The sequence below is a fragment of the Engystomops pustulosus genome, chromosome 4, assembly GCF_040894005.1.
Source record: "Engystomops pustulosus chromosome 4, aEngPut4.maternal, whole genome shotgun sequence".
NCBI classification, from domain to species: Eukaryota; Metazoa; Chordata; class Amphibia; order Anura; family Leptodactylidae; genus Engystomops; species Engystomops pustulosus.
Window position 1 is genome coordinate 48,603,764 of NC_092414.1, and position 27,757 is coordinate 48,631,520.

Consider the following 27,757-nt stretch of genomic DNA (forward strand, 5'->3'; position numbering starts at 1 on the left):
AAACTTGAATCCAAACTAACATAAAATAACACAAAATTGAGATTGTGGACAATCGTCAGATACAGGCGACGTGTTGCGGTGATACAACCTCCCGCCGCTAGGTGTCACTGATCAGCTAAAGGTGAACCCCCCCAGACGGCGGCGCTTGTGTTTTCCTTCCTGTGGACTGCTGGTGGCCCTAGTGTGGCGACTGTGAGGCGGGAGCCGAGGCGCCTGGTAGGACGTGCTGCTGAGGTCTGTGCAGCCATGGGCAGGGAGTCCAGGTCAGTCTGCGCCTCAATATGTGTAAGCTCAGCGGCCTGTCTGCGTCATGGCGGCGGGGGATGAGCCGGGGCTCTCGTGCTGGTCTCTGTGGTCACAGGACGTGGAGGCCTTTAGTATGTGTGTGTTTCCCCCACGTTGTATGTTTCCTGCCTGGTGCTCATGTTATCTCGCTCCATTGGTACACGGGAAACAACTCTGTCCTTAAGGGGTTCCCCACGTGTAATATGGTCTCATCCAGCTGTTTGGATAGGTCATTCATCTGAAATGGGTGTAGGCCCCTCCCTGGGACAGTTTTAGGTTTGTCTTTTGAGCTCTAATGAATGTCCTTCTGCTGTACATGGGGGAGATTTATCATTGGTTTTGTTGGGCTTTTTTGGCGTATAAAAGTTGGAAAAAGTCGCTTAGAGGTTATTTGCAACTTTTCATTGCACAAAAGTCGCGCAGGACTATTCCCGGCACTGCACTATACTGGCATAAAGATAGAACTGCAGTTAGTGCGGCGCTCTGCAAAGCCAGATTCAAGTCACTCCAGCCCCCCCTCCCCCCTGTGACTTTTGGTGCATTCTGGAAAAAAAAACAACCCGACACGTATAGGGGGAGATATATCATTAGACGGACGCCTTGGGACAGTTCTATGTCTGTCTTTGGAGCTCCGGGGATCATCAGGGTCATTAAAGTGGCTTCGGCCCTTTAATAAATGTTCTTATGCTGTATATGTGTTCAGGATTTTTCTTTCAAATGCACAAAATGTATCAAAAGTCGCAGCACATACACCAGCGGGGGGGCCGGAGTGCCTTTGGGACTAAATAAAAAAGGCAAAAGTCATGAATCTGGCTTTGCATGGCGTTGCACTAGCAGTTGTTCTATGTTTAGTGAAGTGGCGGGAACAGTCCTGTATGACTTTTGAGCAATGAAAAGTCACAGAAACCCTCTTTGTGACTTTTATACACCAAAAAAGTCCATCTAAACAAATGATCAATCTCCCCCACACACACACACTATGGGGCAGATTTATCAAGTTGTCTGAAAGTCAGAATATTTCTAGTTGCCCATGGCAACCAATCGCAGCTCAGATTTCATTTTACCAGTGCTCATGAATATATTAAAGAGGAGCTGTGATTGGTTGCCATGGGCAACTAGAAGTATTCTGACTTTCAGACAGCTTGATAAATCGGCCCCTATGTGTCTGGGATTTTTGCGTCAAATGCATATACACAAGCAGTGGGGCTGGAGTGACTATGCAACTTTTTTGCGACTTTTTAAAAAGGTTGCTAGTCATGAATCTGGCTTTGCATGGTGTTGCACTAGCAGTAGTTCTATGTTTATCAATGAAAAGTTGCTTTTTTGACTTTACACCAATAAAAGGACACCAAAACCAATGATGAAACTCCCTCTCTGTAGCTCTTCTACCATCAAAACCAAGTGTCATAAACCAGGAACATTTGCTTATAGATCCAGGCACTATGGCTGTGGTAATCTTTTTATATTTGTTATCCATGGGCTCCAAAATAAACTTTAACATTATGCCAATAGGCACGAGGGACTACTAAAGTGCCTCTGTGATCAGGTTTTACAATTTCTCAATCTTCCCCAGTACTTGTGCGGTGATCACTTCCTGCTCAATAGCACCCTAAACATCCAAAGTTAGGCCTCATTCACATGGCAGTCTGGGGGGATGTATATGCAGCCGCAAAATTGCCATAGACTGCAATGGCGGCCAAGCGGCGGTACACGGGGAAAACAGAGCATGGGGTCACTTCCTCCTCTCCAGCACACAGAGGTATGTCTGCCCGGCAGGCATACCGCTATGTGAATGTACCCTTATGGTTCCTAAAATCCAGTGCATACCATTGGCCATTGAGGTGCCAACCTGTAAAGACATATGAGATAAATATATGGCAGGGAAAGGGACAAAACATGTTCTTTATGTGTATAATGACGGACGATGTAGTTTGTTTTCCATGTGTTTGTAAATTTTATTATTTTTATCAATATTTGCTGTTTATAACCAGTGTATAAAATTCAGACTCCAACCAATAAAAAAGTTTAAAGGGATTGGTGTGTTGATGAGAGATCTTCTGACTGCTGAGGCCCCCATTGATATTTGGATGGATTAAAGTTGCAGCATGGCTTCCTGGAAATCACCATCATTCCTATAGAGTTTTTTTTTTAATAAAGAGTAGCAGTAAGCATGTTCAATACAGCTCCATTCTAAAAAGAGACATGGGACCCCAGCTGTGATTCATTGCTGGTGGCCCAGCCATTGGGCGCGCCATAATTCGGACACTTGTTATCTATGAGGAGAGATTACAGCAGGTGGGTCTGTTCACATTATGTACTTATGTTCTGTTCTTTGGCTTTCTCTCCCAAGACATTACAGAAAGCGGTCATCATCACGTGGTCGCTCTTTGAGCAGATCCAAAAGCCGCTCTCCTCCAGATAAGAGATCTAAAAGAGATGACCGCCGATCCAGAAGTCGAGAAAGGGATAGAAGGAGAGAGAGGTCACGTAGCCGGGATCGCAGGAGGTCGCGCTCCAGAGACAGGAAACGCCCAGTGTATGTATCTTCTTAATCTTAATTCATATTGTTTGTTGTGTGTTACTGCTCTTCAATACCATGAACTAGTAAACTACATTGCTTCATGTGTAATATGAGGTAAAGAGCCTTGTTGTTCTTTAAGCTACCTATTGTGCTTATTTACTGTGGTGGGTGTTTTATTGTTTTTGTATCATTTCTGATTGTTTCACATTGTTTTTATTTGCCTCTTTTTATGATAGCCGCCGGCCAAGCAGAGAGAGGGAGAGGAGTCGGGAGAGGCGAAGATCTCGCAGTAGGGAGCGAAGGCGATCAAGAAGCAGAAGCCGTGGCAGGCGATCACATTCCCCCAGCCCTAGCAAAACTAAAAAGGGAGAAAAAAGGTAAAATAAATAAATATGCATGTATGTATCAGGTCTAACTAAGAGTATTTAGTTTTTAGCTCTGTCATCCCCCCCCCCTCCTCCCCGATCCCTTTCCCCAATGAAACCTCAATTGTTTTGTTTGTGTATAGATTAATCTAGCTTTTATGGATTGTTCTAAATTCTGGTTGATGTTTGTATTCAGTTGTCTTTTACTGCATTGCACTTCTTCTTTCAGTCTTGTATTTTTAGCTTAATGTTAGAAGTCTCTCTGCAGTAGCATTATGAGTGCAGCCACTATTGTGTTTTTTGTTTTTTCTACACCATGTCCGGGAATTTTACTACCTCTTATTCAGTACTCTACTAATACTTGCCTTTTTCACAGTGTAAATGATTGAATTTTTTTTCCAGGTCAAAGTCGAAAGAAAAAACTGATGTTCTAGAGGCAACCAAGGAGAAGAAAAAGGAAGAGAAAGAGGAAGATAAAGACAAGGACAAGGAGAAAGATGTCAGTGTAAGTATGTGAGGCGAATGGCATGTGTTCTTGGGCATAGGCTAAATACACATTTGTACTACCATAATATTTTTGTCTAGCACCTGGTGGAAATTTGGATATTCTGGCTTCATGCAAAGTAACTCCATGCTGGATTATTTTATGTAATAAAACTGGACCTACCTCAAGGTAGGTCCTCAGCATCCATTTAAGTGGGGTCCATGACCTCTCCTTTCTATTTTTGGTTTTGTCACAACATTTATAGATGAAGTGACCTGGTGGTGGCATACTCCCCAATTAGCTTTGTATTAAGTCTATGGGTACTTTACTTACTATTTGTGTTGTATTTAAATTGTACTATTTGTTTTTCATCTAAAACTAAGCTTGTCAATGACATCATTATTCTGCACGTACAGAATTTTGACCAAAATAAGCTCGAAGAGGAAATGAGGAAACGCAAGGAGAGGGTAGAAAAATGGCGGGAAGAGCAACGCAAAAGAGTTGTGGAAAGTATTGGAGAATTGAGAAAAGAAGCAGAAGAAATGCGACAAGGAAAGAAATGGAGTTTAGAAGATGATGATGGTGAGTAGTTGTGCTAGTGTGATCTGATGTGTTGTTTTTTATATTTTGAGCTGTGTTTGTATTGGGTTAAGAAAATATATATTTTTTCTCAATATTCTAGATGATGAAGATGAACCAACTGAAGGAGAGAAGGAAGGCCAGGAAGGTGAGGATGAGGAGCTGGATCCCCTGGATGCCTACATGGAAGAGGTCAAAGAAGAAGTTAAGAAGTTCAACATGGGTAGTGTGAAAGGTGGAAGTGAAAAGGTTGGTATATTTACCTTGTTGTAGAGTGAGAATTTGTGAAACAATAGGTTGCATTTTACATATGGCTCACAGCAGTATGGTTGCTTTTCTAATTATACAACTGTCGCCCCACATCCCTTTAGTTTTTGGCCCCTCATTTTATGATTGAGTTTGATGGACGTATGTTTTTATTTAAAATGGCTTGGCAAAGGTCAGCAATTTCAGATAGTTGGGGGTCCAACACTACAATACTTGGCACTTTACAAATCAACACCCAGGGCACCAACAGATTTGCTTCAAGGATCCTCCTGGCACCTGAACAACAACTGCAATTTGTTGTTCAGCTCTGTTTTCCTTGGGTACCCTTCAGACTCGGGAGCTGCATAGCAGTTCCGGACACCATCCACTGCACAGGAAATACATATGTGGATTTTTGGCTCTTATCTGTGACTTCAGGCTGCTGAAGTGTGCTGACAAGTGGAGTAGTTGTATTACTCATGACAAATCCTTTAAATAGGCACATAGTTTTAGTAATTATCTTGGGTTGGCCTGCACTATTACATTATTATATAAAATGAGTTTATGGAGTTGCTGATGGACATGGACTATTATATGTGTTGCAAGTTTTGTGGTTACACAGAGCTTAAATGGTAGCTTGAATTTTATTATCTGCACGGTGGAGGGTAGACGGCACACTTTGTGGTTAGGTTCCATGCACATGACACTTGTTTTTTGTTTTGTTTTTTCCCCCGGCTGCCTGACCCAAGGATAATGAACTCCTATTGCTTTTTAGTGAGGTTTTTTTTTTTCCTTCCGTCATTGGTGTGTGAATGAACCAGGGCCCCTTGTTTGTGGCCTGAGAGCACCATGATCATGTTCTTGTAGGAATTGAGGTTATTATCTGTAATTGTTTTTTGTTTTTTTTTACAGAAAACTGGACCAACTGTAACTAAGGTAGTTACTGTGGTTACAACTAAGAAGGTTGCTGCAGAGACCACAAAAAAGAAAGGAGAACTTATGGAGAATGATCAAGATGCTATGGAGGTAATTTTTTGGTGCCTTTATATTCCTAAAAGCAAGTTTCAGCAAAACCAGGCTTCTTACTATACTCTGACATATTCTACATTTTTGCTTCACTTTTTATACAGCAGTTTTTAAGATCTGCATTACTTGGTCAGTGTGAGGGTCTACTTATCTGCCTGTTTCATACTCTTACTCATACATACTCATGTGTATATATTTTTGCTTGAATTTTCTGTCCATGATTATGCCATCTTGGCTTTTCTTTTTTTATAACCACTCTTAGTGATATCAGTTCCATAGCCTTAAGCATCAATGAGAGCTGGCTCTATTGGTGTGCAGACAGTTTTAGGATCTATTTAATCATTGTGTGTGTAGATAGAGATAAGAAAATCAGCAGCACAGTCCTTGGCAACAAAGTATTGCGGGTGTATAGAGAGATAAGAAAATCAGCAGCACAGTCCTTGGCAACAAAGTATTGCGGGTGCTATCCTTCTACTCACACCAGTCAGTCATTTTGATATCCAGAAAATTGAAACCATGTACATATATACACTGTTTATTTGATAGCTATACCATTCCCACGTACCTTCCGTGAATGCATAGTTTTTTCCGCTAGCACCATTATGTTCTCTAAGATGGCCTTTTGACACATAGATGAGAACGCATGCGCTAGAAAATAGCTAGGTGATGTATTTTCCAATACACGAAATTGAAGGGAATCCTTTTCCACGATGGCGCCCGCTGGAGTTGTAGTAAGCTATGCGCATTCGTGACATGTGCATATTGTGATCTACTCTCCACTACATTTTCCTGACATGCACAGTGGTGTTTGTGAGACATGGTCAGCGTCGGGTTTGTTTTGATGTGTAGCCGGGAGTAGGCTCTCGCGCAGGTGAACGATACACTTATTTTATAGCAAGATATAACCTTATGTACATCGCTTGATCACATCTATTTATGTTTTTCATAGACTATATAGTCTATGTAATGTTTACCTTTTTGTATGATGTCATTGCACTGTGACATCTGTAAATACTCTGACACACATTGATTGACAAAGGCTGGACTCACAGCCGAAACGTTGCTGGAAGTGGAATAAACACATTATTTGCTTGTTCACAACATTGGAGTGCTGCCGTGTTTCATTTTTCTAGATAGATGGATATATCTCTGTGGGCACTAGACCTTATTGCAGATTAGCACTTGCTAGATGTGTTTTTTTTGTATCAAACGGTATTTAAATAGATGACAATACCTCGTAAGTGCTATCATTAAAGATATTAGATGTTCGCTGCCTATTTACCCTCTGACCAATTGCAGCTATGGTTAGTAGGTAGTTATAAAGAGTTGGTTTATTATTGGACCTAGTTTTTTTGTTCAGAATAGATAACTTTATTAACCTTTTTAAATAAAATTAAAAAGGTTTTTATTCCTAAAAAATATTTAAAGTAACTTAAAGAATATCTACCATCAAAAAGATGCGTGATTAACCAGGAGCAATTTATCATACATCCAGGTTATAGTGACTTTGGTAATCTTCTTATATATCTTATCCATTGCCTTCTTCCCTCTAAAATCAACTTTTCAAATTATGTTCATCAGCCTAAAGGGCACTGGGGGGGTCATGTAGAAGGTTAAGTCTATTGTTGACTCTTGTTGGATTATGATTATGTTGCATGGGGCAGATACTGGTAAACTTATCAATATAATTGTTGTTTTGTTTCCATAATCTTAGTATTCTTCAGAAGAGGAGGAGGTGGATCTTCAAACAGCTTTAACTGGTTTCCAAACTAAACAGCGCAAATTATTGGAACCAGTGGATCATGGAAAGATTGAATATGAATCCTACAGGAAAAATTTTTATGTTGAAGTTCCAGAGTTGGCAAAGATGACTACAGAAGGTAACTGATTACTTACTTTATGTAGACCTCATATTTAATGAAAAAGGAGCCAGCTTCAATTGCAAATTGTAATCTATTAGTGTACTATTTTGTGGTCAAACAATACAATGGTAAAATTTTGACTATATGTACATATAACAAAATGGCTTTGGGGTTTAACCCATGGGCAAATGATGAAATGTTTTTAATGTGTTTTCATGCTCCCTTTTTTGCATCGGAGTGAAACAATTCCAAAGTTGGTATTCTAGAATCTATTCTAAAATCTTAAGTAGACTTTGTCAATTTTTAATTTGGATTTCCTGTAAAAATCTATTGATTTTTGAATTAACCATTCCAAATATTTTATATTTTAAAAAGAGAATTCTTAAACTTATCATGTATTGCCTTTCTATTACCAGAGGTCAATGCTTTCAGACTTGAACTTGAAGGGATTACTGTGAAGGGGAAAAATTGTCCTAAACCAATAAAAACCTGGGTGCAGTGTGGCATATCTATGAAGATTCTAAATTCCCTCAAAAAGTAAGGAATTATCTGTGTTTGTAACGTCAATATGGGGGGTAAATTTAGGACACTAAAAAACGGGTCCATAAGGAAATTTGTGTGGTTTAGGGTGTAGTCGCACATTCTGCTTGCGATGCATTTTGAAATGCAACTTGCAAGGGTTCGTGCCAATCCAATCTGCGTTTCCACTGAAATGAAGGTGATTGTTAACTAGCAGCATGTATTTCACACGTAAACAATGCAAAACAAGTTGTTAACAATCGCCTGCTTTTCAGAGGAAAACGCAGATCCGATCGACACAAGTCCTATTCTTTGTCTTTTCCTATTAATCTTTTCCCCGATGATCCTCTCCAACAAATTGGAGGTGGCTTCCTACACATTCTGTCGCTGTCTAGTGAGAGCTCCTTTTGTCAATCTTTGTCGGAGCACACATTTTTAACATGAGAAAATATTGACAATCTATTCCATTGTTTCTAAAATTTCAGGAGGAATGGCAAATATGTTATGGGGAAAGATGTTAATACAAATGTTCACTAGAATAGACTTGTTGTGTGAGTTGTATAATGACTTGGGTAGCCAGTTTTGCCACATTATCATGTTTCATGCTGCTAGTGACCATAGAAACGCATTTCTAATGCCAAAATCTTGCTTACTTTTTCTGCGTGTCCAGAATTCAGAATTTTGTTTGCTCATTGTCTAGAAGCAGGAATGTGAAATCGATTAATATTTCGGGATTGTAGCGCGACTTTGGAGTGGGGGAGTCACCTCAAACTACTCTCCTTGAATTTCTATTGAAATTGCTCCCAGCGCAGCCCAACCAGTTTATATAATATCTAATCAGATGCCTGCTAGTACTCCCATTTAGAGAAGCGGGCTTTATTGTGTTCTTTTATTAGAACTCGCACAGGAGGTGCTCAAAGTCCAGCTATAATCCTGGAATATAATTGTGTAGGCCAATTCCTACCACTGTCTCGGCTTTCTTTTTTTATTTATTTATTTTTTGTGATATAAATTGGTTTTTACAACACATTACAAACATACTGTTGCACAAAAGACCAAGACAATAAGAACAACCCACTCCCCCCCCCCCCACATTCCCTACAGCAGACAGATAGAGACCATTGTTGTTAATTATTCCTATGGACCAGTTGATCACCCTTCGCATATCATACCTAGAAAGCGTGGAATCCTCTATCCCACAGGCAAGTACTTGCGACAGTCAATTTCCCTTTAAGACATAAATATCTCATACAGTCACCGTCATCAACTGGTAGTGAGAGCTATTACGTAGATCAATCAGGGCTCTATTCGGAAGTCCAGGCGTGTCCAACCATCTTCTCCATAGTTTATCAAATTTTTTTGGGCATTTTCTTTTTAGATATACTTTCCACTCCAACCTAATTATACTGTTGACCTTATTTATGAATTCCTGTATTGTGGGTGCCGATGTTTGAATCCATCGAGCCGCTACGGACTTGCGTGCCATATACAATAACTTTTGTATACATAGCATAGTGGTCCCATCTATATTCTCATTTTCAATCAATCCCAGCAAGCAGATCCTTGGATCCGGCTCTAGGTCCACTGATAGCACCTTCCGAATTACATGCAAAACTTGTTTCCAAAATTCCTCCAGCTCCTTACATTCCCATAACATATGCATCAGTTTGGCATCTGAGGACGAGCATCTGGGACAACAAGAGTCAGGTCGCACCCCTATCCTATGAAGTAGGCTTGGTGTCTTATACACCCTATGCAGAAGATAAATTTGAGACAATCTTTGGGCCTCTGATGGAGACAATAAGGGCGTCCTTTCTAAGATTTCTTCCCATTGGGAATCTGGGATTTCCTCTACCTCTGCTTCCCATTTCTCTTTGATCGTGAGGGGATGGCCTTTCAGATATTCTCCCAAGAGGCTAGAATAAATATTGGATATAATTCCCCTATTCGGGCCTTTTCCCGCTATCAGTTTCAATGTGCTATGGCTCGATAATTGAAGCCTACCCTCTTTGACCGTCTTCTCATATGCATGCCTTAATTGCAGAAATTTATAAAATTGTGTATTAGGCAGATTAAAGGTTTCCCTTAGTTGTTCAAAGGATTTAAAATTATCTCCATCTAGTAACTGCCGTACAGACCATATTCCTTTACCCTCCCACGGCGAGAAACCCTCTAATTTAAACATTTCCGGGAGCCGGGGATTATGCCATATAGGAAAGTACTCACTATGACCCTGAATCCCCACCATATCCTTAATCTTGGACCATGTCTTGGACATTAGAGCCAAAGTCGGGCATCTCAATCCTCCATTTGTTCCTGTGCTTCCCACTTCTACTGCCGCTATTGGCGGTGTCATGCCCGTTATAGATGCCACTAACCTCCCGCTGGGTCCTGAACTATCCCCACCTTGTTCCCATCCTCTTAAATGTTGTGCCTGTGCTGCTAAGAAATAAACCCACGGGTTTGGAATAGCCAGACCTCCACTATCCTTGGCTCTCTGCAGGGTTTCGATTTTAATCCTAGGATGGCCCTTTTTCCAAAGCAATTCGCGGAACATACTCTGTATATTATAAAATACCCTGAATGGTATCCATATAGGCGTGTTATGAAGGATATAGAGCAGTTGGGGCATAAGTACCATTTTTATTAAATTGCCCCTACCTATCATGGATAAGGGGAACTGTCTCGGCTTTCTAAGGACAAAGCTGCTGGTAGGCTCCCTTTAAAAAGTATGACATATCACTTGATTATACCAAATAAATAATGCCAAGTATTGCCTGCCCAGCAAAAAATGCCCTCATTGGCTCACTAAATGGAAAAATAAAAATTACTTAAAGGACACCTGTCATCAGGTCTGTGTCACTAGTCACTACAACCTGTTGGAGCAGCTCACATGGATCCCATCCCAGCTTTTATCTAGTTTTTTTCATACATTAATCATTATAAAATCATCTTTTCTTTATGTAAATGAGGCTTGTCACATGGTCAGAGGCAGTGATGTTACCCCCTCCCCTCCCCCTGCTCCTGTGTGTAATGTATAGTAAGGCTTTGCTAGTGTGTGTGCTGCGTCTGCTGACATGCTGCATCCTCCTAATACACAGAGACACTGACATCAGCTACACAAGTACCTGACATGTTCTGCTATAACATGGCTGCAGCCTGGAGCTGTTATAACACACACACACACACACACCTACACACCTACACACACACCTACACACCTACACACACACCTACACACACACACACACCTACACACACACACACCTACACACCTACACACACCTACACCTACACACACCTACACCTGGACAGCTTGAATATGCTAATGACTCATTGGACATTTTACGGAATATGCTAATGACTCATTGGACATTGGACATTTGGTCCTAAAGCTGCATACAGCTTTAGGACCTCATTGCTTAAGTTTACGGCATGTAGAGGGACAATGAAGGGATAGAGGCAGTGCTCTCTAATGGCAGTTTATAAAAACATATTTAGTTTAGGGGGGGTTATTTTACATGATGGGTTCTCTTTAAGTCATGTAATGTGTTCCTGTTGCTATGGATCGCTCCTTAGTGCACTTAGTATTGGGGTCCGGACATGGAGCAAGTGTGGATGGTGTAGTCCCTGACGTCAGCCTTGTCCTAGTTGGAAAACCTTTTAACAGTTGAGCGAAAACCAAAGTGACCTGAAAGTATTTTTCTTCTTTGCCATTAGACATGCATATGAAAAACCAACACCAATCCAAGCACAAGCTATTCCGGCAGTCATGTCTGGTCGGGATTTGATTGGAATCGCAAAAACCGGGAGCGGGAAAACAATAGCTTTTCTTCTGCCTATGTTTCGCCATATTATGGATCAGAGACCCCTAGAAGAAGGGGAAGGACCAATTGGTAAGTGTTTCAAAATTCTGAAGATCATTATGCTTTTCTATCAATCTCATGTTTTAGGGAATTATGTCCAGTTTTCATTCTGTGTGCAAGACTTAATTGTCCATTACAGCAAATCTGTCCCTGTTCATTTAACCTGGACCTGAGCTGTAATGGGCGTTCCATGTAAGTTCCCTACCTATCTGATTATATATACATATGCACACACTTGGATTTTCAAAATGAAGTGCTGAACATGGGAACAAAGATTATCAATACTTTATGACAGACACCAAAGATCACAGGGGGCAGAGAGGTCAGTCTGCAACTAGGGTCACCTGTAAGTTGGGTGTCCTTAAAGGGGTTTTCCAACTAAGGCAAGTTAGTTCTGCTCCATTAATCTACAAAGTGACGTAAATCGCCGAGCTCCGACGATCTCCGTCAGCTCCATAGAGACTAATGGAGCAGAATGGTCAGGCTCGGCCGTCTGCTCCATTAGTCTGAGGAGCAACGGGGGGGGGTCGGTCGAACCCCTCTTTTTTTTTTTTGTGATCTGTGGGGGTCTCGGCACTGAGACGCCACTGATCAGCATGTTACATTTTATCCTGTGGATAGGGCCTCACTTGCCTTCATGGGTAAACCCCTTTAAGGACACCCAACTTACAGGTGACCATGACAGCACATTATTGTGCAAATCCATTTGTTACGGGGACAAAAGTAAACATTTGACGGAACTAAAAATTCCTGTTGTGACTTGCATACAAAACCAACTTAAGAGCAAACCTACAAGAACCTATCTTGTACATAACCTGAGCACTGTCTGCATTCTGTATAGATTATTTCCAAATATTGTAGCTAACCTTGTACTGTTTGGCCTTTTAGCGGTTATAATGACTCCTACCAGAGAGCTGGCGTTACAAATCACAAAAGAGTGCAAGAAGTTCTCAAAGACGCTTGGACTCAGGGTAGTCTGTGTGTATGGAGGAACAGGCATCAGTGAACAGGTATGTGAAAATGTGTTTGGTGTGTGTGGTGAAACCCTGAATGGATGAGCACGTGTAGCCTGTACACTGGGACCGCTCTAGCGCCTCTCTCTGAGACTGCTGGAGATCACTGAGCATGCTGCTTGATTACTCTGCTATGGGAAATATATACATATTTAAATTTATTTTTAAATCTTAAATGGCCAAAGTTTATACAGCTTCTCTTTGAAGCCTTGTGATTCATAACTGCTCTATGGGTAGGCAAGTAGGTCCCTGAATATAAGTGTTTGCAGTGTTCTTCCACATCACTAAATAAACATAAGGTTGCAAATGGACATATATATGTATTTATGTGTAATTGTACTCCAGAGTTGTTGATTTCTCATTACATTTGATCTTGTAGATTGCAGAACTTAAGCGAGGTGCAGAAATCATAGTCTGTACACCAGGTCGCATGATTGACATGTTGGCTGCAAACAATGGTGAGTAATTATTTATGTGATATTTTATGCTATAGTTGCGTTTTGTAATTGGATTTATTTCCTTGTTTTAAGACTTAATAGAATATTTAGGGCTGTAAGATAAGATGGACTTATGCTAGAAATGCAGTCAGGTTTTTGTGGTGGAATTCGTCCTTCCTTTTTAATATTTAGTCCCATAAATTATTGTCACTGAATTTGTAATATTGGTTTTTAAACTCCATGTCTTTTCACACACAGTAGATTTGTTTTCGAAATTTCTGTAAATGTACAACTATTTCCATGTGCATTTGCCAGATGCAAATTGATGCAGCCATAATGAGTTGTGATTAGTGATGAGCGTACCTGCAAATGTTCAACCAAACCTGAACTTGAAAATTCTGTGTCGCCGGGGAGCTACGATCCTTCGCAAAATGGCGGCTTGGTTTTGCTGGGGGCATTTTAAGAGTGGGGCGGCTGAGCTGAACCCTAACTTCTGACCGAAGTCCTGCTCAACGCTAGTTATGATGCTGCTAGCTCCTGAACAACTGCAGCACTACTGCAATGATCTCATATAAAGCCGTGGAGCTGGTTGATCTTCTGGAAAATGTATTGTCCTCAATTTTGTTGTTTTGGCAATCCCCATTCAGGGGAATTGAAAAGATGCAGAAATCTTCGAAAATCAACTGTGTGTTCTTGCCACAAGCTCTAATATTCTGATACTTGCACATTCAACAAAAAAAAAACATTCATATGCAAAGATTTATCATATGCCAGTGCAACATGTGGCTGCATATGTTGAAGCCCTGCCAATACAGCGAATACAGCAGGAGGCCAAGACCTCCTGATGCATCTGCTGGCCGTGCTGTGCAAATATCAGCTCCTTCAGGCCTGAATGTTCACAGGCCATCTGAAGGAGCGGGGTGCCCCCTCCACGCCGTTATGGCATGGAGGTGGCGTAGTCTAAGGGGAAATGGCAACCCCATAGTGTCCACATCCTCTGAAGCCTCTCCATTCTGCGGTCAGTTTAGAATGCCTGCTTAAAAATTATGTGGGGTCCTTTTTCAAGTTTTTTGTAACATTTGTAATCTTATTTATCTAAATGTATGTAGCAATTTAACCCTTTTTTCATCTGCTGTAATGAACTCTGGTGCAGTCATAGTGGGAGCCAGGGAACCAAAACAACCTGCAGCAGGAGTCTGGACCTGTCATCTTTCCTCACCAATTAGGCCCTGCCAGACACCACACATAATTCTTTATTCACGGCTACTTCATGAGGTTGTCCTAAATTAAAGATGAACCACTAGAAGATGTAGCCATTGACAATAAGTCTACTTATGTACTGCCCCCCTGACCCTTAAGATTTGATTCAAACTATACATTTCGGGTTGATAATGTTGATGGGCTATAGAACAGAACTGGCTATAAATCGCACAACTCCACTAGATACTCCCCTTTCCCATCCCTCCCCTTTTCTTATGAATGGAAGTGACATTTTTGAGCTCCTGTCTATGTACATCAAGCCCATTAAGTTACTATTAAGTTATTTGCATGCTGAACTTGTCTGTTTTTATCACATCTGTGTTCTGCAACAACAACAAAAAAACCTTTACTAAACTGTTACATTGTTTAACTTCTGTGGAAAAAAAATATCCGTGCAAGATATATAGAACTGGAGTTCCAAGACTGCTCTCTGGTAAGGTAGGTTTTTTCAGGAGGCAACGTTGAGAGCATCAAGCTCCTGGAAGTATGGTAAGGTGTTTGAAGATTATCAATATCTCCTGCTTCAAGAGGATTATGTGACTAGTCACGTAGTGTCCATGTTGTATAAGAGTCTTTTTACTTGGAGCCACATATGCTTCACAACAATTTAGGTCCTGAGAGATCGGATTCTAGTTAATGTCCTCTACAATATCTAGTATGGAAGGCGGTATATAACAGCATATATTTTGGTTACAAAATCCATTGCTTGGCAAATTTCTTGGTTTTCTATAAATCTCTTTTGTTCTCTAGAATAACCAGCAGACAATTTATCTGAAACATTTAGTATGGGCTTTTTGCTTCCCACACATGCGCTGTAATCTCTAATATGTTCTTTCCTAGGTGACCGCTGTCATTATATGCCTGACGTGGCTCCAGGCTCCACCTCAGTCTTAGTTTAAGATGTGTGCTTGGAGAGGGCTGAATTTTACAGGTCCTCCTAGCCATGCGATGGTACGCAAGAGTAGGCTTGACCCAACCAGATATCAAGGGCCTTTAATTTAGTCATTTGGGGTGTTCTTAGTGAAGTTTTAGGTGTTTTGTTTGTTTTTTGAAAGCTATATTTTTGAGAAGCAAGATTGATACAGAATAATTGGCACTTATGGTTAACATGTCTTACTCTTTTCTTTTTCTTTCTTTCTTTTTCTTTCTTTTTTTTTTTATCTGTGACTTTCTGATGTGCAGGTAGAGTGACCAACCTGCGTCGAGCTACATATGTTGTACTGGATGAGGCAGACAGAATGTTTGACATGGGTTTTGAGCCTCAGGTAAAGTATATCCTCAGTGTTGCAGTAAAAACAGATCTCCTTTTTAAAATGATGTCTGGGGGGAGTCTGAGTACATACAGTGTTTAAAGAGGACCTGTCACCAGATTTTGACCCCCCTGACTAACAATGTCTGCTGATAAAGGGTTACAAGTCATCCCCATATCACCTAAAATTAGGTGCCAGTGAGGCACTGTACCTTAAATGCAGCCATATTTGGGGACCGTCTGCTAGTATTCAACTACAGATATATAAAGCTCTATGTACAGATGGGAAATATTGTGTCAATCTTTTTACACGGTGCCTTGTGTTAAATTCATGACATGACCAGTGACCTCATCACAGGTCCTTCAGCCGTCTAAGAATAGCAAACTGTACACCGTGTATGTGATTACATGAAATCACAGCAGCCTCCATGGAGAATGGAGAGGAGTAGAAGTCCATGGAGGCTGCTGTGACTTCATGTGGTCATATACATGCATGGGGTACAGTTTGCTATTATTAAGAGGCTAAAGTACCTGAGATAATGTCACTCTGGTCACATGACATGAACTGTGACCAGTAAGGAGGCATAAGACCTGGAGTGTTAGATAGGAGGAGCAGGCTGAGCAGGACACACCGCCTCTGATGCCAGGTAATATAAAAGGTGATTTATGTGGATGAAATAAGGATAACGGTCAGTTAATAGAGCTCTACAGGAACCTGTGCAAATGTGGTGACAGGTTCCCTTTTAATGGTGTAGACAAATCTGTTCCAGATTCTGATGAAGATTTTAGTCTTTTTTTTTTAAATTTTTTTTTGCCATGTGCTATTTTCTTGCACATGGCGCAAACATTCATTTTATTGGTCCCGTGAATATTATTTATTTTCTTCTCTCAAATCCGTGAGGAGGCTGTAGAAAACTCTTAGCAGTTCTCATTCACTCCTGCAGCCCGTGCCTTCCCTCAGAAATCTATGGGAATGTGAAAAATACATAAGCCTCATGGATGAACTGCTTGAGTTATCCATGTGTGGTCCGTATCTGCAGATAAATTGTGAACACAATCATTTCAACCCTTCTTAGGATAAGCTAGTGACCTTTCGGTTTTAATTTTTTGTTGTGGATCTGCAAAACTGGGTGACATATGGATGACTCTCGCACAGACTGACTGTGTGAAGGTGGCCTTATTCATGGCTAATACTGATTTTGTCTGTGGAGTTAAAATCTTTCATCAATTTGGCCTCAAGCAGGTCATAAGCTGTTCCTTAGTCTAAAAAAAATATAAAGGAATTGTCTTGTACTGTAATACATTTAATGGATTTTTCCCATTTGGACAGGTCATGAGAATTATAGACAACGTCAGGCCAGATAGGCAGACGGTCATGTTTTCGGCTACCTTCCCAAGAGCCATGGAAGCTTTAGCAAGAAGAATATTGAGCAAGCCTATTGAGGTCCAAGTTGGAGGAAGAAGTGTCGTGTGCTCTGATGTTGAACAACATGTGGTAAGAAGAAAATGAACATTTTTATTTAGCTTTGATCAATCTGTAGGCCACGGCTTCAGTGAAAGCCAGATGGTTTAAAGAGAATAAATAATTGTACTGCAGGCATTTTTGGAATTTGTCAAATCTTAGGTTTTTTTTTAAACAGATTGTGATTGAGGAAGACAAGAAATTTCTTAAATTGCTTGAGCTTTTGGGGCATTATCAAGAAAAAGGATCGGTAATAATATTTGTGGATAAACAAGAACATGCAGATGGTTTACTGAAGGACTTGATGAGAGCGTCGTATCCTTGCCTGTCACTTCATGGAGGTAACTTACACTTTTGGTAATGAAAAAGCCAGCTTTTTAGGCAGGTTATGTGATCTGCAAGCAGTCCTGCATTTAACAGTTAATTTAACGGGCTTGTATGGGAGAAGTGTCCATCAAGATGAAGGGGTTGACATCACGCCACAGTGAATTGATCAATGCCCTTGATAAATGTCCCCCACTGGCTTTAAGCTGATGGGATTCTTTGCACAAATTTCTATATTTCTTTTAATATCCCAATTATAGTAACCTTAATTCCCAGTCACTTTTTTGCATTTACTATTTTTTATCTTCTCTTTAGGCATTGATCAGTATGACAGGGATAGCATCATCAGTGACTTCAAAAATGGAGTGTGCAAGTTGCTAGTGGCCACCTCTGTGGCAGCTCGGGGGTTGGATGTCAAACATCTGATCTTGGTGATAAACTATGCATGTCCAAATCACTATGAAGATTATGTACACAGAGCAGGACGTACAGGCAGAGCTGGAAATAAGGTCAGTAACTGAAGTGCATCTAATGCAACCGTCTGTCACCTGTGTGTAACTACAACTTCCAACATGACCTTCTGCTGGCTGGTAGTTTATATTAGCGATTAAAAGAACAAGACAACTTGTTTCAACATAGAATAACTTGTTTATTTGGTAGATGTCCTTTAAGGTTGGGAGAATCTGTTTCACTTTTTTGCATTCAAAAGCTTGGGCAATTTCCTAATTGTTGCACGGAGAAAGTCTAGTAAAGCCCATAGAATATGAAACCTTCAAATTTAAAGCTTTGTTCACACTTGTGTCTGGGCTTTTTCTGCTGCCTGTGACTTCCCTTGACCTTCAGGTTGTATTTTCCATTCTGCTTCTGCTATAAACAGTGGAAAGAAATATGTAGGCTGCTGTACTATTTTTTATTTTTTTTTTGCTATTATTATTATTAAATAAATGGGAAACTCAACCCAAGTGGGAACTAATTTGAAAAGCCACATGTTTAGATTTGACAACAAAAAACTATAACCTCGCTGCTATTCCCCTACACCTACTGGTAGTATTTTCATCTACCTTCCTCCCACTTGTGTAATTTGTATAAATAAATATCTTTTAGATAAGACTGTGTCACTTCTTCTCTTGGCTAAATTTGTGGCTTTTGTTTTGTCTTAAATCTCAGTAGAAGATGGCCACTTTTCAGTAAATATCTTATATTCGACAAGTCTCTGCATGTATATGTCTTTTTTCCTCCTTTGAAAGCTTCAGCCTTTCCCTGTTCCCAGCATGCTGCTCTCTGCATACAGACAAAGCTGACATCTCTCACTGCTCCAGGTTGTCCATCCGATGTCATCCTCATTGACTTTATTCTCCCAGTTTCTTTACCCTGACAGAAAAGAGGGTGGGAACAGGATGAGTCATCATAACCCTCCTGATACAGCTCCTTCTATTCAGCAGAGCTCAAGATGTAAAGGGTCTGTAAATAGAACAAAAATAGCAGGAGTGCTGAATCACTTGATGAACATTCAGGGATTACCTTTGATGCAGTAAAGGCACATGTCTGAATTTAGGGATTCCCAACGCTCTTGTTTTCTCTTTATTTTGCATTTCTGCAAGCCTGGAGCTTCGCCTGTGCTGTGCATCTACGGATTTTGCATCAAGAATAGGAATAGGGGATGCATCTCTATATTAGATACAATGTAATGCCCCATTCACACAAACATATGGGGGACCCCTACTCCTCTCCATCGCAGTGGATGTTTGTCTGCCCAGCTATGGTCCGGCAGGCATAGGTTTGTGTTAATCTAGCCTTACTGTGAGACTTTGACTATAGGCAATGATCTATAGGCCTCCCCTTAACGATTAAATGTTTTCTTTCTATGGACCCCCACCGCCTTCCCATCTGAATCCTTCTCTGAGATGGCACACTGTGCGCTACAAAAAACTTGCATCTCGGAATAAGGGACTTTGATGGCATTTTACTCTACAGCCAACTGGGCAAAATATGGACTGAATGGAGGCCTATATTCAGAGACAGGCGGGTGAAACCAGTCACCTTATCTCCCTCATCTTTATGAACCCATATTCTCTGAGAATTGTTTTATCTGATGCTCTTGATCCTTATGCATCTGCTACCAGTGATTACCTGCCTTATTACTTCTGCACAAGTTATATATGTTTGACTTTTGTTATATTATAATAAACACATTTGAATTAAATGAGATAATATATATAGGTTGATTAGTCAGCAGCATTTTTGTAGAGCTGTACATGACCAGGTGCATTCTATTTCTTTAGGGATACGCTTTTACATTCATCACAGAGGATCAGGCTCGCTATGCTGGTGATATCATCAAGGCTTTGGAGCTTTCAGGGACTGCAGTCCCTCAAGAGTTGGAGAAGTTGTGGTCTGAGTTCAAGGAGCAACAGAAAGCTGTAAGTAGTCACCTCTAGTATTGCCTTTCTTCCTGTAATATCTACGGTATAACATTTTGTGTTTTTTTTTGTTTTGTTTTTCATCAGGAAGGTAAAGTGATTAAGAAAACAAGTGGGTTTTCGGGAAAAGGATTTAAGTTTGATGAAACAGAACAAGCTCTGGCCAATGAGAGAAAGAAACTGCAGAAGGCAGCACTTGGTCTCCAAGATTCAGACGATGAGGACACTGCTCTTGATGTAAGTGTGTGGGAGAGGGGGAGAGATGTGTGTGTGTGTGTGTGTGTGTGTGTGTTTCAAATGTGAAATTTGTAGTAGTAGGATCTTTTCTTTTGACCCTTGTAGTTGGAAAACTGTTTTTTTTTTTTTTTATTGTGGATGAGAACTGTTAAAATCACTTCGGGTAAGCCACTAACAATATTACAGCAGCTGACCTGCAGAAAGTCAGACCTGTGTCCCAGGGACAGAGCCTTGTGCTCGCTCTTCAAGACTAAAATGCCAAGTATCCAGTAGTACGCATATACCATTAAACGTTTCACAATCTATAGAGGGCTGGAAGAAGGTAAAGGCTGCATAAGATTTATCCCACTGGAAGCATTGGGGATCCTCCCAAATACTTGCAACTGAAGGAAAGCAGAGGTCTGAACTGAGCCTAACTAAAAACTTAGGCGTCCTCCAGCACTCTCGCCATTGGTATGCGGCTCTTGGTCATGGCGACCAAACCAGAAAACTAAAATTGAGCCTTCCTCGCCTGGTATCTAAATGAACAGTTCATCTGGGTTTAAGTAAGAAGCAGTCTGATCTTTGTGCCACCCGACTGTAATGTAGACTGTCACTCGCAGCAGCCCACTGGAGCAGGCACTGGTATTAACAGTGAAATGCACATTGGAAGGATTTTCTATCATTCATTGCAGATTTGACATTATATGTGTCTCTTTTTGTTAAATCTGATTTATAGGTGTTGTAGTCTCTTCTAAATATTGTAGCCGGAGGCCATTGTTAGGGGCTGCTATGTGGTGATTGATTTATAATTGGAGGTACCCTTGACCTGCGTTGCAGCACACGCATGTACAATAATCTCTACTTGTCATATTTAGTTTGTTTTTTCTTTGTAATTTCAGATTGATGAGCAGATTGAAAGCATGTTTAACTCCAAGAAGAGGGTGAAAGACATGACTGGACCAGGTGCATCCGGAGGTTCTGCTGGGGCTACTGGAGCTGCAGGTGGTACAGGAGGATCGGCAGCAGTGGCAAATGCTGCAGCACCCACGGCAGGAAATGCTGAAAAATTAGAAATTGCAAAACGTTTGGCCAAGAAGCTCAGTGTAAACAAGAACCTAGGCGCTGAAGCACAAGTGGGTATCATGCTTATCATTGTAGGCACAATGATTAATTATACAATCGTGCAATTTTCTAAAGCAGAAGATAACAAATGGAGACCCAAAGGGAGAAATTGTAATGGATGAATCCTACTGGAATAATGAATTGTACTACTTGCATTCACTGTATTGCTATTTTACGTATTTGTGGGTTTACCACTTTGCTGCAGCTAACCCAAAGTGAATGTCCCATTGGTTAAGTTGATTAAAGAGTATTACGGGTAACAAAGGCAAATTCATAAAGCTCCCTGAATTTGCCTCCTTCATTAACCGGTTCGCGACCGCCCGCCGTTTATTCACGGCGGCGGTCGCGTCGCGCTGCATGGAGAGGGCTCACGGGCTGAGCCCTCTCCATAGCCGGTAAGTCTCCATGGTAGCCTCGGGTCTTCCGAAGACCCGAGGCTATTTCGTTTTAACCCCTTCATTACAATGTGCTGATAGCACATTGTAATGAATGAGGAAGAAAATCCCCATATACTGCCATACTGTAGTATGGCAGTATATGATAGGATCGATCAGACAACCTAGGGTTAAAGTACCCTAGGGAGTCTGAAAAATAGTATAAATAAAAATAAAAAAAAAGTTTAAAAAAAAAAATTATAATAAAAAAACCTAAAATTTCAAATAACCCCCCTTTCCCTAGAACTGACATAAATATAAATAAACAGTAAAAATCATAAACACATCAGGTATCGACGCGTCCGAAAATGCCCGATCTATCAAAATATGATAACGGTTTTTCAATGCGTTTAACCCCGTAACGGAAAATAGCGCCCAAAGTCGAAAATGGCACTTTTTTGCCATTTTGAAAAATCTAAAAAAATCTATAAAAAGTGATCAAAAGGTCGTACAGTCCTAAAAATGATATCATTGAAAATATTATCAAATTTCGCAAAAAATGACACTACCTACAGCTTCATACACCAAAGTATAAAAAAGTTATTAGCGCCAGAAGTTGGCAAAATCAAAAAAATTATTTTTGTACAGGAGGTTTTAATTTTTGTAAATGTATGAAAACATTATAAAACCTATACAAATTTGGTATCCCCTTAATCGTACCGACCCAAAGAATAAAGAAGACATGTCATTTGGGGCGCTCAGTGAAAGACGTAAAATCCAAGCCCACAAGAAAATGGCGCAAATGCGTTTTTTCACCATTTTCACTGCATTTGGAATTTTTTTCCCGATTCCGAGTACATGGCATGGAATATTTAATACCATCACTATGAAGTGCAATTTGTTACGCAGAAAACAAGCCGTCACACAGCTCTTTACGTGTAAAAATAAAAAAGTGGGGAGTGAAAAATGGACATGAAAAAACAGGAAAGGGCCTAGTCCTTAACCGGTTAACATTCGTAAACTGATCTTGTTGCCTACAGTAGTCTATCACTTTGTAGGGATTTTCTAGAGCTGTTGAAAGTGGTTACCCGCTGTTTTTTAAGTATGGACTGCTTCAAAAACTTCATATAAACTGCATTTCAATGTTAAGAATCTCCTGCAGTTCAGTTTGTGTTAGTGTGGCACTGTGTTGACATGTGAATATTCCCTTCGACCTATGATTCTTGTACTTTTTACCCCTTCGTATTATTGGCCGATGCATCTTGTTGGTCGATTCTAGTTGTTGGCGGCATTAGATGTGGTTGTACCAATCTTTTAAAATTCCCATGTCTATAGCTGTAAATCATTGCTTGGGACCACCCAGTGGACTCCTAATTATAGAGTAAGCAGACATGTTATAAAGTTTTCTGGAGAATGGCTGGGGCAGTTTTATCTATACAAGTTTGTAGAGTAAGGCCTGCACATGATCTTGCACATTTAATGACTTTGTAACGTCATCTACCATATGTCCAAAGCAACAGCCGTGTGCAGGAGGCCTAAGACCGGGCACAGTTACAGTATTGTAATGTGTCAGAGTCGTAAAAGTATCTAAAACTTTGATAAATGTAGCACAGAACCATTTTATGGTGCAAATTATGGCCCCATTTATCAGATTGATCTTTGCTTTTAGTGCAAGTGTTTCTACTTTATGGTATAAAAGGCATCAGAACACTACACTGAAAATGTATTGTAAAACTGCATGTATTTCCTAAAAATACAAAGTAATTTTGTGGAGTTTAAAAGTTCAAATACAGGAAGAGGGTTATGTTAAAGTTAGTATATTTTCTTTGTTATTCTCCCATCCAGCTTGGCCTACAGACTCCTATCTGTGCAAAGTAACTGGATACTGTGATTACTAAGATTTCTCTTTGTCTGTCTCTAACACATTTACTGTTTTAGGGTTTTTTTGTGGTACATCATCTTCAGAACCAGAAAAGCTTTTTTTATAATAGAGAAAATAATGTAATGCTCAGATTCCTCCGTTCCTGAGTTAAAGATGACACCTCAGAATATAAATCCAGGTTGAGTGTAGCTCTGCTTTCTGACTTGGCGATTAGGAAAAGAGAAGTCTCTTGACGTTGGTTCAGTAAATTGTCCAATGGTATATTCTTTCTTTAATAAGGACCACACAAATTTTCTTGTCCATATATTTATAGGCTTTTTCCTGTTTTCAATAGGATGTAATGCAGCAGGCCACTAACGCTATCCTCCGAGGAGGCACCATATTGGCCCCTACAGTATCTGCTAAAACCATTGCTGAACAGCTGGCTGAAAAGATCAACGCGAAACTCAATTATGTTCCAGTTGAGAAGCTAGAAGAGGAAAAACAGGAAGCCGGAGCCAATGAGTCCTTTAAGAGATATGAAGAGGAACTGGAGATCAATGACTTCCCTCAGGTAACCTCACATTCTGGTGAACATCACATACGTCATTGGCTCATGAAGTTGTCTGCAAATTCTTTGTGTAACTGTGCAGTGCTCCAATAACATGAGAGTTAATGGGGTGCTCTTTTAGGTCTGTGACAAGGTTTCATGTTCTTTGGCCTCATGGTTTCTGTGCAACTCTGACCCATTCAAGTCAATAGCGACAGCTGCAATGCCTCAAAGCTTGTCCAAACCCTGGCACTAGAGCTGTCACTCACACCACTGTTTAGTATGTGGTATTCATATAAATGGATTTGGGTAGTGACATACAGGTTACCCATTTATTTATAGATTACAGGCAGTTCCATGGTTTTGCCCAAGATAGGTTTGTAAGAGGCACCGTTTTCTAGATTTATCCTTGGGCTGTGTCCTGATAAATCTCCCCCTATAAGGCTATGAAATCAAATAGAATGTAAATAAGCAATTTCATTTAACACCACTGCTCTCTTCAGTCTGGAAGTCCAATACAGCTATATAGAACTGTTCTGGGGATACTACATCCTTATTTGTTTTGCATGCTGAGGAGGGGAGACGCAGGGTACAAGTGGAAAACCCCCACCTATTCAGAAAAATGCCCCTTTGGATTGGATTTGCTCAGACTCTGCCCTTTTTCTGGCACAATTTCTGTTCCCTCAACTTAATTTATTTGTGTATTGTGCAGCTGAACCGTTGAATAAATACTTAATGAACACTTTATATTTTTAAATACTTTTTTTCAGACTGCAAGATGGAAGGTGACTTCTAAAGAAGCTCTCCAGAGAATCAGTGAATATTCTGAAGCAGCAATCACCATTAGGGGCACCTATTTCCCACCTGGCAAAGACCCCAAGGAAGGAGAAAGAAAGATTTATTTGGCCATTGAAAGTAAGTTTTATTTCTGCTATGGATAGGGGTCTTAAAGGGAACCTGTCACCAGCGACCTCATTTTGCTAAAGACGGGTTACAGAAGCCCATTACAGCTGCATAGCAAATATTCCTTCCTGCTTAACTCTAAGCATTTGCAGTACAATATAATTTTTTTCTGTTATAACTTACTTTGCACCCTGACAGAATCCAATGTGTAGTCCCAGGGGTTGGGGTTGGGGTTTGGGTTTAGAAGCATTTCTGTACTGCGCACTCCTCAGCTCTTGGCCCCAACCTTTGTGCTCCTGTACAGCTTCTTCCTCCTGCTCCACAGAGCTCACAGCCTGCTGAACTGAAATCAGTGGGGCAGGGAGGAGCTTTACAGAGCACAAAGGTGGGGGGCCAAGAGCTGAGGAGTGAGCAGTACAGACAATTCACATGTTTTTTGTTTTTTTTTTAAATGCATCCAAACCAAAGCCCAACCCCTGGGACTACATAGATGATTCTGACAAGGTGCAAGGTAAGTTAGAACACAATTATATTGTACTGCAAATGCTTACAGAAATCAGAAAGGTATATTTGCAATGCAGCTGTAATGGGCTGTAACCTGTTTTTAGTGAAAATGAGGTCCCTGGTGACAGGTTCCCTTTAAGCCCTTTTACTAAAGACCAGTGGTCACATTTTTTCTGGAATACAAAAAAAGGGGTTTGTGACATGTCCCTTCCATCCCCACGGAAAGACAGCCACTTGGAAAATATTTGAGTAGAATTATATATAAATATATTAATAACCTACCTATAATAGAACAGGAGAATGTCATGGAAAACTGTGTGTGTGTGTGTGGGGGGGGGGGTTGTCTGTGAGGAGTGTCTGAGAGCAGAACTGTTCTAGTTGCCCACAGAAACCAGAGATCAGCTTTAATTTTTATTAACAGCTGTGGGAAAATGAAAGCTGAGCTCTGATTGGTTGCTCTCAGACACTTGTGATACATCTCCCACATTGTGTTAAGTGTTTACCAACTAATAGCTGGTCTACAGTGCGGACTCCGCACTATTGACAAGAATAAAATGGTCAAAAACCTTTTCGTGTGCAAATGACTCCAGAATTCTGTAGACTGATTTGATAAATCTCCTCCTATGTGTTCAGCCTTTCTAAAGAAACTTCTTTTGTATGTATCTTTACTCTAGGTGCTAGTGAACTGGCTGTGCAAAAAGCCAAGGCTGAAATCACCCGACTTATCAAGGAAGAGCTCATCAGACTGGTAAGTACAAGGCACATTCTAGCTCGAGAACAAACTGCTCTGTACTGCTTATTTGGCTTTTAAAGTGAACCTGTCACCAGGAATATCATTTTTAGCTGGTGACAGGTTCCCATAGCCCGTGCTATGCTGATTTCAGAATAATGCCACTACTTTATGTAAGTGTTTTTCACATTACCGGCTCCCCTCCAGCAGCGTGCGGCATGTCCCGGAAGTAGGGGGGGTGTATTTGCAGCAGTCTATATCCCACTCTCCTCATGTATTCTTCCTCTCATCCAGCTCCCTCTTCCCCTCCTCTAAATGCATCTGATGGTTCAATGAATTTTCTGGCACCATAAAAATAGATGTAAAGGGGCAGAACAGGGTCTGTTTATTTTAGAAAATGGAGCAACCCTCTACACTGCTGCTGTAGTCCAGCCCTTCAGGGCCCTACTGCGCTCCACTCCCTCCAGATGCTGAGGTGTATCCTCCTCATGTTACCGATCTGCACAACCTATGTGCTATTGCTTTTAACAGGAGGATTATTTTCAAGGACAGCAATTAATAATTTTTTTCCCATTGGTCTGTTCCCTAAACGGTCTGTTACTGTATACTGTAAAGTAGTATTCAGACATCAGTAACTTTACATGATCTTTTTGTTCTTGCAGCAAAACTCCTACCAACCAACCAACAAAGGAAGATACAAGGTGGTTTAAAGCTGGAACTCTGGATAACGTGTCCTCTGTTGTGGATGTGGTCCCTGATGTATTCTTCCTGTGTTGTACATTGAACTATTTTTATTTTCATTTTTATTTACCTCCATTTTAATTAGATTATGGGGCGAAACATTGATAAAAATGGGAATGGCAGATATTTTTTTTAATACCAATGTGTTGTGGAAAGGATAGATGTATAAATTGGAACATCTTGTATTAAATTTGTTTTAAACTTCCCTCTGAAAGAGGAGAAATAAAAATGTTCTCAGTTTTTGTAATCCTTTTTTTTCCTGTGTAAATGGGGGGGGCATGGTGCAGAGCTTCACATAAGGTTACAATGTGCAATACATTGGGATAGATGTAGCAATCTGTTTATGGCCGAAAACTGGAGTAATTTGTGCCTGAAACGACGTGAGACTCGTTTATTGAAGGTTTTTCAATAACTTTTTACGCAGTTTTCCAACTCTTATGAAAAAGGGGTGTGTCACCTGTTTAAAATTGGGCATGGCCCTGCATTTTATGCCCCATGTGCCAGAAAATTTGGCCTGGGCCCTCTTAAAATTCAATATTGTGGTGCAGTAAACTAGACCAACTAATAGGAGGTGCAAAGTATAATCTGCCAGTCTTTTCCTGCAGTATATTAAAGGGGTGGTTCAAAATCCACAGGTGGCTGCTGTCCAGTCATATTGGATGTGTACTAACCACAATAACGTGACGGGCTACCCCTGCCCAATACTCAGAACACAGTACAATACTAAGTAGTGGTTTATCCGTTACCCCAATGTGTATAATTGTATCAAGTGTTTTGACACTCGTCGACGAGTCGAACAAGAAAATGTTGTGGCCTAAGTTATAAACGTGACAAA

The 27,757-nt window shown here is 40.6% G+C and overlaps 1 protein-coding gene across 1 annotated transcript; it reads left to right on the forward strand.

Annotated features, from left to right (window-relative positions):
• The first annotated feature begins 107 nt into the window (after nt 1-107).
• Nucleotides 108-27,169, forward strand: DDX46 (DEAD-box helicase 46). Its single transcript, XM_072145858.1, has 23 exons — nt 108-263; nt 2,636-2,821; nt 3,043-3,183; nt 3,574-3,676; nt 4,072-4,237; nt 4,338-4,483; nt 5,393-5,506; nt 7,221-7,386; nt 7,785-7,905; nt 11,608-11,783; nt 12,642-12,763; nt 13,146-13,224; nt 15,646-15,728; nt 17,043-17,207; nt 17,353-17,515; nt 17,814-18,007; nt 19,781-19,918; nt 20,006-20,155; nt 21,037-21,270; nt 23,850-24,068; nt 24,815-24,959; nt 26,126-26,199; nt 26,844-27,169. Exons 1-23 carry the CDS (start codon nt 247-249, stop codon nt 26,889-26,891), a joined length of 3,150 nt encoding a protein of 1,049 aa, XP_072001959.1. The 5' UTR covers nt 108-246; the 3' UTR covers nt 26,892-27,169.
• Nucleotides 27,170-27,757: the final 588 nt, after the last annotated feature.

Coding starts and splice junctions, on each gene's coding strand:
- DDX46 (XM_072145858.1), top strand. Junction 7,387..7,784: donor GGCAAAGATGACTACAGAAG/GTAACTGATTAC, acceptor TTCTATTACCAG/AGGTCAATGCTTTCAGACTT. Junction 21,271..23,849: donor ACCTAGGCGCTGAAGCACAA/GTGGGTATCATG, acceptor TGTTTTCAATAG/GATGTAATGCAGCAGGCCAC.